Source organism: Orcinus orca, chromosome 19, assembly GCF_937001465.1.
Source record: "Orcinus orca chromosome 19, mOrcOrc1.1, whole genome shotgun sequence".
Taxonomy (NCBI): Eukaryota; Metazoa; Chordata; class Mammalia; order Artiodactyla; family Delphinidae; genus Orcinus; species Orcinus orca.
Window position 1 is genome coordinate 5,291,081 of NC_064577.1, and position 12,449 is coordinate 5,303,529.

Consider the following 12,449-nt stretch of genomic DNA (forward strand, 5'->3'; position numbering starts at 1 on the left):
CACCGACACCTGTGTGTGTACTCTGACATTAAACCCACCGCATGCACACAACTCCCTCAAACACATGACCTGGCACATATGTCCACACATACATGTGCTCCCTCACTCCAACAGTAGTAGAATCACAATTCTTCCCATGAGATCCTTTACAGTTTTCAAAGCTCTTTCACACCCATTATCCTCACAGATCTCACAAAACCTCAATAAGGGAGGCAGGGCAGGCTGTGTTTACCTCCAGCCTATAGAGAAGGGAACCTCGTAATCAGAGAAGTTGAGAGCTCCTCTTTGGGTCACACTGTAAATCCACGGCAAAGCCAGGACTCCAGGCCAGGACTCCTGATTCCTGGTCCAGTGCTTTGTCTTCATGCAAGCATCCCAGGCCTCTCCCCCGAAACTGGGAGAATTCCAGATGGGGTTCCTAGAGGAGCAGGCAGGGCTGGGCTGAGAAAAGGGGTTGGGGATGGAGTTCTCCAACTGTTCCCAACTGAACTCTCTTTCTGCAACAGGACAATCTTCTGGGCCAGGGAAGGAATAGGGACTCTTGAGTCCTGGATCAACTCCCAGCTCCATCATCGACTAGTTGATAGGTCCTTGGGCAAGTCACATGACATCTCTGAACCCCAGTTTCATCTGTGAAATGGGATAATCACACCCACCTCATGGGGTTATAAGGGTTAAGTTAGATCCCGCCTGTACGGGGCTCAGCACAGAGTGGGCGCAGCAGGAGCAGTCCTCTTTCCCGTTTTTGGAGAGACCTGGGCCCCACCCAGGCTGTGGACCCACCTCACCTCAGGTCTGCCAGGGCTCTGCCTGGGAGGCACTGTACCTGGGAGCCACCCTCTCCCTAGCCCAGATTCTGAGCTGCTAGGAAGCAGGAAACAGGGTCAAGGGCCTGAGATACCACTGCCATTCTGAGCTATGAGGGAGCTTCCCACCCAGAAAAGGAGCCACACTCAGAGGGACTGGCTGGGAGGAGACTTTTGCATCATCTGGTTCAACCTCCTTTAACAGGAAGGGAAACAGGCCCAGAGAAGGCCAGGGCTTAGCCCAGTGACTGAGAGATGCGCTGCAGAACCAGGACTGGACCCCCACTTGCAGTTTCTGTGCTCTATGTGACAGCCTCTATGCTCTTGTCCTAACTGATGCTTGTCTACAAACACTTATGGGGTAGGGTCTGCTTTAGGGAGGGGAAGAGGGGCCTAAATCCTTGGGGCTAGACCTGTTTCCTCCCTTGTGACCCCCCCTCAGATAAGCCTTCTAGGAGCCAAGAAAGAGGAGCTTGCTGAGAAATCTCACCCCCCGACCCACCACCCTACTCCTGCGTCCATATCAGGCCTGGCCCTGACCCGGCCTAGAAGGGTAGGGTGTTCTGGTTATCAAACTGGCAGCTGGCCTGGCATGGGAGAGCAGTGTTCCAATGGGGCCATGTGGGGCACTAGGGCAGGGACTGTGGGCAGCTGTGTCCAGGCTCCAGATGGTACAGAGAGCACCCAAGCCAAGATGGGCCTGGCAGCGGGAAGGTTCTTGGAACGCCAAGCACAGTGAGAGACATGAGCCAGGCCCAGAAAGGCCTGGAGCTCTCAGGGGAGCTGGCTGCCTGGAGAGGAAATGGGACCCTCATGGGCCATGGGGCTCATGCCCACCCACCCTGAAGGGTCTTCTCTGGATCTCTCTAAAAAGAGCCTAGCCCAGTGCCCAATCCCCAGCTGAAATAGGCAAGCCTCTTCCCATCACAGAGGGCTGGCCCTGGCCTTCTTCCTACGGGCAGCCCAGACCCTCGGCCTCAGAAGGCACAGATAGCTGCAGCATCCTGAGGGGAGGTGGGGGCCAGGGATGAAGCAGGTTATGAGGGGCTGTGCTCTAAGCCATGGAGAGATGGGCTGTTAGGGATTCTGGAACCCCTGAGGCTGTTCCTCACAAGGAGGGGATTGAGAGGGTCTTGCCCAGGGGCCCAGCCTTTAGCCAGAGCTGTGGCCACATGGCAGGGGTTCAGCATGGTGTCAGGCTGACCTGCACAGGAGTGTGATTTTTGGGTCTTTAAGATGTTCCGGACTTCTCAGGTCGTCCACTGGTTAAGACTCCGCACTTCCAATGCAGGGGACTCAGGTTCGATCCCTGGTTGGGGAACTAGGATCCCACATGCCGTGTGGTATGGCCAAAACGAAAAACAAAAAAAGTTCCTCTCCTCCCACGGTTCCTCCAGTCCCCCTTGCCTGGATTCCATCCCTTCCACCTACCCTGAGCCATCCCTGTGAATTCACGGAAGGGCAGGCAGGGGCTTACCCATGATGGGAAGAAGCCACAAGCCCTCCCCAAGCCTGAAGGAGCAGTGGGCCGCCTCCTGGGCATTCCAGCTGTCTCATCTGTCTTGCCCCCAGTGCACAGCGTGGCCTGGCCCAACTGCCAGCCCTGGGCAGGAGGGCACTGCACTCAGGCCTAGCCTCTGGCAGGAGTGCAATCCAGAAGCCATTAAGCCCACCTCCTGCTCCTAGGCAATAAGGTCACCCGTTCAAAACTGCCTGGGCAGGCTTCAAGGGCCAGTCTGCCTTACCTGCTGCTTTCCAGCTGAGGCTTGGCTGTTGGCCTCTCAACCTTCAGGCTTCAGAGCAGGTATCATCACCTCTGGGGAGCCTTCTCTGACCCCCCCGGCCCCCCCATGGTGGAGTGTGCCCTATCTTGGAATTCCTATCGTCCTCTGTGCTTCCCACTCCTATCCCCAACAGCACTGTGCATTTTGTGGTCATCATTTTTTTTTTGGGGGGTCATCATTTATGATTTCTGTCCCCCTCACTAACTGTGAAGATCCATGTCTCCAGTGCCCAGTACAGAGCCTGGCACATAGTAGTTGCTCAATCTGTACTTGTGGAACAAATTCACTCAACAAAAAACATTAGTTAGGGCTTCCTTGGTGGCGCAGTGGTTAAGAATCCGCCTGCCAATGCAGGGGACACAGGTTCGAGCCCTGGTCTGGGAGGATCCCACATGCCGCGGAGCAACTAAGCCCGTGCGCCACAACTACTGAGCCTGCGCTCTGGAGCCCGTGAGCCACAATTACTGAAGCCTGTGCACCTAGAGCCTATGCTTCACAATAAGAGAAGCCACCACAATGAGAAGCCCGTGCACTGCAACAAAGAGTAGTCCCCGCTTGCCGCAACTAGAGAAAGCCCGCGCGCAGCTACGAAGACCCAATGCAGCCAAACGTAAATAAATTAATTAATTAATTAAAAACCCAAAACATTAGTTAATGATTAACGGAGTGACCTTGGGCAATTCCCTTTCCTTCATGGCCTCAGTTTTTCAACTACCCATTGGGTATTGGTCTGCAGTGTCATTAATTCTTTAGGTCCCCAAGTGGCCTGTGTGGTGTGGCCAGGAGGCTTAGATAGGAGCAGAGGTTGCTAGAACTGGCCATGGAAGAACCTTAAACCCTGCTTCAGCCCTGATGATTCTGTCCCTCCCCACCCAGCCCTCCCTGCCATGGCCTCAGGTGCTCTCCGGCCATCAGGGCCGACAGGGTCCCCAAGGACTCTGCCCAGTGGTGGTACGGTAGAGGGCGGGGCCCTCATCTGCCTGCTATGTTTCCTGACAGCAATCCAGGGCTGTGGCAGGTCTTCCTCTCAAGGTTGCCTGGTAACGGCTTTTACATTTGATAAAAAAAAATGTGGCAGAACCAGACAACAGACACGGGGCTTCCGGGGGCTTCCATGAGAGGGTGGGTATCCAGGGTGGGGCTTGTGCCTGGGCCAGGGCCAGGGCAGGCAGAGGCAGCATCTTGCCTCATTGTGGAGAGAATGGGCCCGGCCCATTCTTCGGGACTGGGCCCGGCCTGGCCTAGTGGGAGTCAGTGGGGATGGTAGGCTTGGGGGTAGAACCAGCCCAGGCCTGCAGAGGGGCAGCCAGCCTGGCATCTGCCCCCTCCCACCCCCTTCCCCACACCTGCAGCTGGTGCCTTCCACCTGGTGAGCCACAGCCAGTGCCACCACTCATTAGGTGATGATTTTACATTAATTACCTTAATTAAGCGGCACTGAGTGCTAATGGCTTGAGGTGGGGTGGCTGTTCCTAATTACCCTCCCAGTCAGACCAGAGCGAGGGGCACAGGGCTTGACAGAACAGGAGCAAACAGTTAGAGAAAGAAGGGGAGGGGCCCACCAGTGCTGGGAGGATGTCCCCCTCCGCAGGGCCTGGCTCAGAGACCTGGACCTGACATCCCCAGAGGGCAGGGCTGAGGGTGCTGCCCCAGGACAGATGAGCTTTAGGCCCAGATCCAGGGGCTTTGGGATGCGTGGGGAGCAGGCCGGGAACGGGGGATAGGCAGAGCTGTCCTCTTCCCTGGACTCCTCCTCTGCCCCTTCCCTGTGCTCCTCAGTCACCGCCCTGATTCCCTCAACTGGGCTGAATGCCTCTCCTCTCCACCTCCATTCAGTCTCCAGAGTCACATTAAATGTCACCTCATTCCTCCCCACCTCCATTCATTTGTCCACTCATTCAGTCAGCCCATGGAGAACCCAGTCTGGGCCGTGTACACCAAGGCACCCCTCAAGGAGCTTACAGTCTAACCGGGGAGATGACAGCTATAAACAGACCCATAGGAGACAGCGTGATGAGCGAGGATGGGGGATGCCCCAGGCTTTGGGGAGCAGGAGAGAATTCCCAGAAAAAGTGATGCCAGGGTTGAGTCCTAGGGGAGGAGATAGGAGGATGACTCTTCCATGCAAAGGGACCAGTAGGTGAAACTGGGGCTTGTGGGGAAAGTGCGCTTGACCCATTCCCTTAGCTGCAAGCCGTTTAGCGCAAAGCAGGAGTAGAGAACAAGGGAAGAAGTGGCTAGAGATGGGCCCAGAGGCACTGGCCTTGATTTACAGGCCCTTGGGGGAGACGTGGGAGGTAGGATCAGTTTCATTTGAGGGAAATGACTGCAGTGTGGGTGGAGGATGGTAACGGGGGCAAGCGTGAGTGGAGTGACCAGTGAGGCATCCACTACAGCATCAGGGGACGGGTGACAGAGGCTGGACCACGTGGCGGTTGGGATAGAGGGGGAGCAGCAGGTAGACCTGAGTCTGGGGGAGTGTCATGGTGATAGAACTTGGGCATCAGGGAGCTGGTGGAACAGGGAGAGGGAAGGGCCAAGGTGCCTCTGGTCACACAGCTCCAGGGATGCCATCTACGATGCACCGTGGTGGCCCTGCTCTAGGTTTCTGACTGGTTGGGGTCAGTCTCTGAGGACAGGAGTAGGGTGGCAAGCATTTTTGGGGGAACAAAAAGGAAGAGTTGGGTTTGGGGCCTGTGGAGGTGGTGGAGCCTGTGGAACAGCCATGAGGACCTGCAGGCTCAGGTTTGGGGATTAGGAGGGAGCCTTAATGCCAAGGGAGGGATGAGATGGCCCAGGAAGGTAGGGGGCAGGGGGCTGGGCACTAGGTCTGGCTCTCCCAGCAGCTGGTCACCTTTGATGCTGTGGCCATGTCTTTCTTCCCACCTCTGCATCCCAGGAGCCAGCACAGGGCCTGGCCCAGAGGAGCTACTCAGGGAGTATTTGCTGAAGGGAAAGAGTAAGTGAATATAAGAGCGAGTGAATATATGAGTGAGTGAGGCTCCACGGCTCTCACAGGTCCAACAAGGCCGCCCTGGGTTCTGTCAACTCAGACGCATGGATTCAGATGCTCACCCAATCCCGTGCCCATCGAGGCTAGAGCCCCTCCTCAGGCTCTCCTGAGCTCCTGATTAAACCCTTGGGGGAAGAGGATAGGCACACGTGCTTCTCCAGCAGCCCCTCTCAGCCTAGGCATTGCTGCGCGGGAGCAGGACCCTCTTCACTCCCTGAGGCGCAGGGCAGAATCCAACCATGTTTTAGGCCCACTGCCCAGGCCTGGCCCTAGGTCCCTGTCCAACTGCTGACCCTGCACATCTCTACCCAACCCCCCGCCCCCATGGCCAGCACCTTTCCGGAAAGATAACACACTAGCCCCAGTTCTGCCCCTGCCGAATCCAGGTCACTCACCTTGATTTCCACACCGTAGCCAGGATAGACGGAGATGTAGTAGAAACAGTCCAGGCCGACATCAAGGGGTGAGCTGGGGGCTGTGGGGGAGTCCAGAGAGCCCTCTGGGCCTGAGAAATTCCAGCTACAAGGGCCTGGGAGGCAGGAGGAGACATAAGGCTAAACCCAGCTCTGGCGAAGTGGATCCAACTATGGCTGACCTGTGTGTGTTTGTGTGTGTGTGTGTGTGTGGTGAAGCTCACCTCTTGGGAGGTCTACTACCCTGTTAAAAGCAGGGGACCCCTTTCTCTTGAGCACCTACTGTGTGCAATCTTGTCTCAGTTCTTGGCAATAGCTCAATGAGGTAGGTCTTATTGCCGTTTTACAGATGAGGCTCAGGGAGGTGAGATCAAATTTCTAAGGTCTGCTGTAGTTGCTTCCAATCAGGATTTGAACCTGGGTCTGTCTGGTTCCCAAGGGCAAGGCAGGCCAGCACAGTGACAGAGAGGGAGGAATTCAGGGGCCCCTCAGCTCCCCCATTCCCATCTCTAGATCTGCAAGCCCTCAAGTAGCTGACCTGGTGGCTGGACTGTGGTGATGGTGGTGGTGATGATGGTGCTGGTGGTGGTGGTCTCCTCATCATCTCCTGAAGCCGTAGAGGTGGTGACAGTCCCCTCAATCCCAAGCCCTGTGGTCTGCGACATGACCTCTGGACCCCAGGGCCTGCCTACGTCTCCAGGACCTTCTCGGGTTGGAGTCCATGCCCTGCTAGGGGGTGTAGTATTGGGCCTCTCTGCTGGGCCTGGGGTGGGCATTGCCATACTGGGCCCTGGAGGTAGGGGAGCTGTGATATGAAGTGCAGAGGGCTCTGACTCCAGGCTCCAGGGTCCTTCCCTGGACTGGGGCTGAGTAGGTGCTGCCACGATGGCTGGAGTGGGGCTGGTGAAGACGGGGCGGCTGTCCTGCTTGGCCAGAAGGGGAAGGGGACTCGGGGTGTATGGTGTAGGTGGGTCAGGCCGGAAGGGCTGTGCTGGCCTCAGCTCTGCCTCCCCCTCCTCCAACCCCTCTTGTAGGAATTCCTCGAGCAGGGGGTGGTGGTTAAGCAGCTTCAGGGTAGGGGCCGTTGTGACGAAGTGGATGCCTCGTTCTGGCTGCTCAGGTGTGGGGTTCACTGTCAGCTCCCCATCCGTCTCCTCCATGCCTGGGGCCTGCTCTTCCCCCACTGTAGGGGCCTCCGAGGAAAGTCCTGAAATAGTAACAGATGATCAGAGGTTCTCCTCCTGCCCCACAGTGAGCAGCATCACACCTAGTCCAGGCAGTAGGAGACCCACCTCTCTTTTTTTTTTTGCCGTACGCGGGCCTCTCACTGCTGTGGCCTCTCCCGTTGCGGAGCACAGGCTCCGGATGCGCAGGCTCAGCGGCCATGGCTCACGGGCCCAGCCACTCCACGGCATGTGGGATCTTCCCGGACCGGGGCACGAACCTGTGTCCCCTGCATTGGCAGGCAGACTCTCAACCACTGCCCCACCAGGGAAGCCCCCACCTCTCTTTTGACATAGAGCCTTGGGGAGTGTCCTCATGGTTGAAAATCATGGAGCTATAGAATTTTAGAGCTGGAAGTGAGATGATATCACATACTTTAAGGATGGCACATGAGATATCCCTTCTCCTCCAACACCAGAGGTGGACATTACTAATCTATCATTGCACTATTTCCTGGCTGTTCTCAGATTCGGCCTCAGAATCCTTCTCAACACAGCACTCTAGGCAGCCATGCCTGATACCTCAGACCAACATGACGAACAAATATTTCTCATCCCTAACGTAGCTCAAAGGCCTTATTTTACCAATGATGAAACAAGGTCAAAGAAAGGAAATGACTTGCTCAAAGTCAACGACCAGGTAATTGAAGACGGGAGATGACACCCTTAGCAAGAGTGCCATCCCCCACCAGTGTGACTTTTCTGCCTGAGATTACAGGGCATTGCATTCAAGTTCACTTTCTGTTCTCAATGAACCTGGTCATTAGTCTCAGGAAATGCTTCATATATTTGGATTCCTTCATGGACACATGACGACATTTTTGTTGGGGTCCCATTATGCCCTATTTCTCTCACTTTTCAGAAAATAATTTCTTTTGTCTCTCTCTCTCTCTTTTTTGTCCTTCTACAAAAGCTAAACTCTGGAGTAAGGCAGATGTAAACTCTGGAGTAAGGCAGATGTAGCTTCAAATCCATCACCATGGGACTGTGTGACCTTGGGCAATTAACAAACTCCCCGAGTTATTATTTTTCTCATCTGTAAAATAGGGTTTCTTTTATAGGATTAACTGAGATAATATTACTTCCCTTTCCCATTTGCTGTGACTCTCTGAATTCTCTTTATCTTTCTTTTGACACAAGCCAGGGGCCATCTAGGGCAGGATCTAAAGTAGGGTCATCTGCATGCTACAAGCCCCTCCCCCCCAAATCCATGGTAGACGTTATTAACCAATTTTGGTTATTTCTTGCTGAGGCCACATGGGGCTTCAGAATCCTTCTTAACACAGTTATCCAGGCAGCCACTACCAATTGATTAGATAGGCTATGGAAGAAGAAACTTATTTGCTGATACTGGTCTGAGGTTGCTATGCTGTTGATTGTATTGACTTATTTAAACACATGGCTGAAGAGATGATGCATATTCTGCCTGTGGCCCACTAGGCTCCCCAGATCCTTGACTGCCAGAAAAAGGTCAATGGATGCTGGCTCCAGATTCACTTCACATAGAATTTTGCCAGTTTGGAGAAGGCTGGGAAGATATTCTGATTTTAACAGCTCTCAAAATGGCTGCATGAAGATTTGAAGGGAAACACAGCCAGGGTGAGATAACAGAGTTTGCAAGGAGAAGGTTGGTTCCTCTGCACATCCGATGGTGGGGCTGTCATTCCACAGGCTCACACCCACCCCATGGATTGGCAGGCGTGAGGAAGCGGCAGATGGCCTACCTTCTGTCCAGGAGACCATGGTAGCTCTGATGTGTCAGACAGTTGGGAGGAGGGAGGAAATTGGCGTGAGGGAGGGGGGTGCAGGTCAGAGGGCTCTCCACTGCTCTGGGTCAGAGGGGCCTTGGGGCCCCAAAGCCCTGAGGAACGAGGCCCAACCCCTATCTCCTGAGATGCTCACTAAAGGAGTCCATCTGTGCCTTGGCATTCTGTACCAGACACTGACAACACAGTGTCCAGACTAGATGCCCAGCCAGACCCATATCCCCTGGAGCAGACGGTCTGGCAGTGTCCCGTGTGTTTCATCTGAGTCAGTGGTGGAGGGTCCAGGGAGTGCCTCTGACATGCCAGCACGGGGCTATTCTCTTTGCCCAGCCCCCAGATGTCACACGGTCTTTGCCAGGTTACCTGAGAGTGATCATAGCATATGACAAGGAAGAAGAGCCTTTCTCATCACATAGACTGGAGCCTTAGGGTTCCAGTGTCCCCTTCCAGGGTTGCCCAAGAAGAGATGTAGCAGAGGCTCCCAGGGTAGGCACCTGCGGAAGTCTTCACTGGGAGAGGGAGTGCCTCTGTCTCAGGAAGGGACCGTAGCGGGCACAGCTCCTCCCGCTGGCTGCCAGGTGGGTGCTGGGCAATGGAGCAGAGTTAATGGGCACCTCCCGTCACTGTCGATTGCACTGATTGTGTTATCTGGGGGGACTGAGCACTTGGTTAAGTGGGATCGAGATAGCATATCAAACGAGCAAATTGATTCTACAATCCGCTGCCACGTGGTCCTGGAGGGTGCTACCCACTATCAGAGAGGGTAAGATAATCTCCGGGAGACAAGCCATTTCCAGGGAAAGGGCATCTCCAGACACCCTGGATGATTCTGATGGAATCCTGAGGCCCTGTGAGCCCCCTCCCCAGGTTCCTGGGGTTCTCTCTGCCTGGGCTGACTGAGTCCAAAGGTGTAGAGACTGACAAACGGGGAGTGTGATGCAGGGGAAGCAGCAGGAGGTGTCAGAGACCCAAATGCCCAGTCTCATCAGGCACCTTAATGTGTGCCAGACACTGAGTTGGGCCGTTCCCGTATCTTGGATTATTTAATTGACGCTACGAGTCTGTGAGGTGGGACTCTTATTCCCACATTACAGAAAAAGAACCTGAAGCTTAGAAAGGTAAGGTGAGGACTTGTCCAGTCACACAAAGGTGGAGCTGGGATTTGAACCTATGTTGATCTGGTTCACAAAGCCCTAGTCTTTCCAGGACACTAGCTTGCCTCACAGGAGGAGGGGACTGGGGCTACCCAGCAGAGAGTCCTCTAGCCAGTTGAGGAAACTAAGGCCCAGAGAGAGGAATGGACTTGTCCACGGTCTTATGCAGGTTAGAAGTGGAGCTGAGGCCAGAGTTTCTGGCATCTGGGACCTGAGCTGAGGCTGAGCTGAGCTGGGCCCTCAGGAAGCCTTCTGGCTGGGACCCAGGGAGCCCCCATTCTGTGTCCAAAGCACACCTGAGTCTGGGACTCAAACCAGAAGCCAAGGACACTGCTCCGCAAGGCGGGCATGCCAAGTCACACATACACTGGGGTGTAAATGTCAGCTCTGCCACTTAAAAGTCAAGTGAGCCTGGGCAAGTCACCTCTGTGTCCTCAGCTGTAAAACGGGCAGTTTGGAGAGGTTCTGTGAGAATCTTTTTGTTCTAAATAGCAGGGGTTTTTTGTTTGTTTGTTGTTTTTTTTTTTTTTTTGGTGGCGGGGACTACAGAGGGAGAGGCCACACTCCGAGGGGGGAGAAGCTGGCCCGGGTGAGGCCTCTCCTTTCTGGGCGACCATGTCCCCTGTTGTGTGGCAGTGTGTGTGACCTCGAGCATGTCAGCGTCCTCAGCTGTACAAGGAGGATAATACTGCATCGCGCTGCGCAAAGGGCAGCCGCCTCCGAGGCTGGCATGTATGTGGGGGACAGTGGCCCACAGCAAAACAGCCCCCCATGATCCCCACCTGTCCGGTGCCGGTGCCGAAACGCAGGAATGCACACCCTGGGCTGCTGCTCCCGCGGGGGCCGGGGGCTGCGTCCTCCAGGTGGGCTGGGACTGGGAAACACCCCTCGGCTCCCACACCACCCTGTCGCCTTTCCTGCCGCGGAGCTTCCCGGCAGCCCCCAGCCCTGGTGGGCCCCGCCGCCGCCTCCTGGGCCCTCCCCCCGCATTAGCTCTCAAGCTATGCAAATAGACATCGGAGGGAGCCCTGTTTAAAGTATTTAGACGAAATGAAAAAAGGCTTTCATCGGCACTAATGAGCCATTCAGGATGCCTCCCCAGTGGATTCTCTCCCGCTCCGCCTCCCGGCCCGCGCCGCCCCCCTGTGGCCCCTCTTGGGATTGGAAGCCCCCTCCTCTTAGCCCCCGCCGGGGCCTCCTAGGGAAAGCCGCCTGCCCTGCCCGCTCCTCCCCTGGGCCCAGCTGGGTGAGGGTGGAGACAGGGGGCCGCGTGCTCCACCTGCACAGACTGGGATCTAGATGGGGCGCGGTGCTAGCTTCTGTTTAGGGAAAGCCACAACGACTGGGGACTCTTCTTCATAGCATCCAGCTGGGTAGGTGTTCTGTCCCTGTCTGAGAGTTGGGGAAACTGAGGCTCAGTGAGGCCCAGGACGTTGCCAAGGGTCACTGCCCCTGCGGGCTGAGGAGTTGGAATTGGTCTGTGTGGAGACAATGGCGGAGGGTGGTGGTCCCTGCCTGGGGCAAATGCTGCACCAGGCAACACACTCCAGATGCCACCTCAGGCCCAGGCGGGCTGTCTGCTTAGTGCTGTTGTGTCTGCAGATCTTTCTGCTCCAGACAGAAAGAAAAACCTCAGGTTCCAATCCCCAATCTATGTCTCACTAGCGGTGTGACTGGGCAGGGGGCTGCCCACTCGAGCCTTTGCTTCTCCAGCTGTGGAGTGGGGACCTCCTGGGTTTGGTGAGGGCCATCTAGAGACAGGCCCATCCTCCCAACGGCCAGCCCCACCCCGTCCTCTGCAAGGGCGGGGGGACCTGCTGGCCTTAGCGGCTGGCACAGGAAGGGGACCCCACAGTTCTCAGAAAGGTCAGGCTTGATCCCCAACTTGTGGCAGCACCATGACTGCAGGTGGGCACAGGGGGAACCTGGCGGATACAGTGGGCAGGGAGCTACCCCTCAGGATTCTGGAGGTTAGGCTGGCCCAGCATAGGGAGAATGAGTATTCAATGGGATCCATTTATTATCCCATAAAAGCTAATGAGTTTATTCTGGAGATTCTCTGGCCCCTTTCAAGTTTTAATAGGGAATTAGTGAGGGCCTGGCCCCCGTGGACCCCCTTTATCCCAGAGCCCGAGGGAGGGAAGAGAGGCTCCTGGAGTAAGAGCACCTGGGCCCCCCAGAGCCAGAGCCTGGTCTCCACAGCGACGGTTCCACTGGGCCCAGGCCTACCTCCTGAATTGAGGGTCCCCAGCTGGAGGCTGGCAGGGCCACATAGGGCCCCTGAGGCCTG

The 12,449-nt window shown here is 55.8% G+C and overlaps 1 protein-coding gene across 5 annotated transcripts in view; it reads right to left on the reverse strand.

Annotated features, from left to right (window-relative positions):
• Positions 1-12,449, reverse strand: part of SEZ6 (seizure related 6 homolog) — a 101,047-nt gene that overhangs the window by 16,940 nt on the left and 71,658 nt on the right. For all 5 annotated transcript variants that reach the window (XM_049701730.1, XM_049701729.1, XM_049701728.1 and 2 more), the window contains 2 exons: positions 6,555-7,223; positions 5,999-6,132 (listed from right to left, as the gene is read on the reverse strand). In XM_049701730.1, coding sequence (XP_049557687.1) covers positions 5,999-6,132; positions 6,555-7,176 — 756 coding nt within the window. In that variant the 5' untranslated portion in view covers positions 7,177-7,223. The remainder of the gene's footprint in view (positions 1-5,998; positions 6,133-6,554; positions 7,224-12,449) is intronic.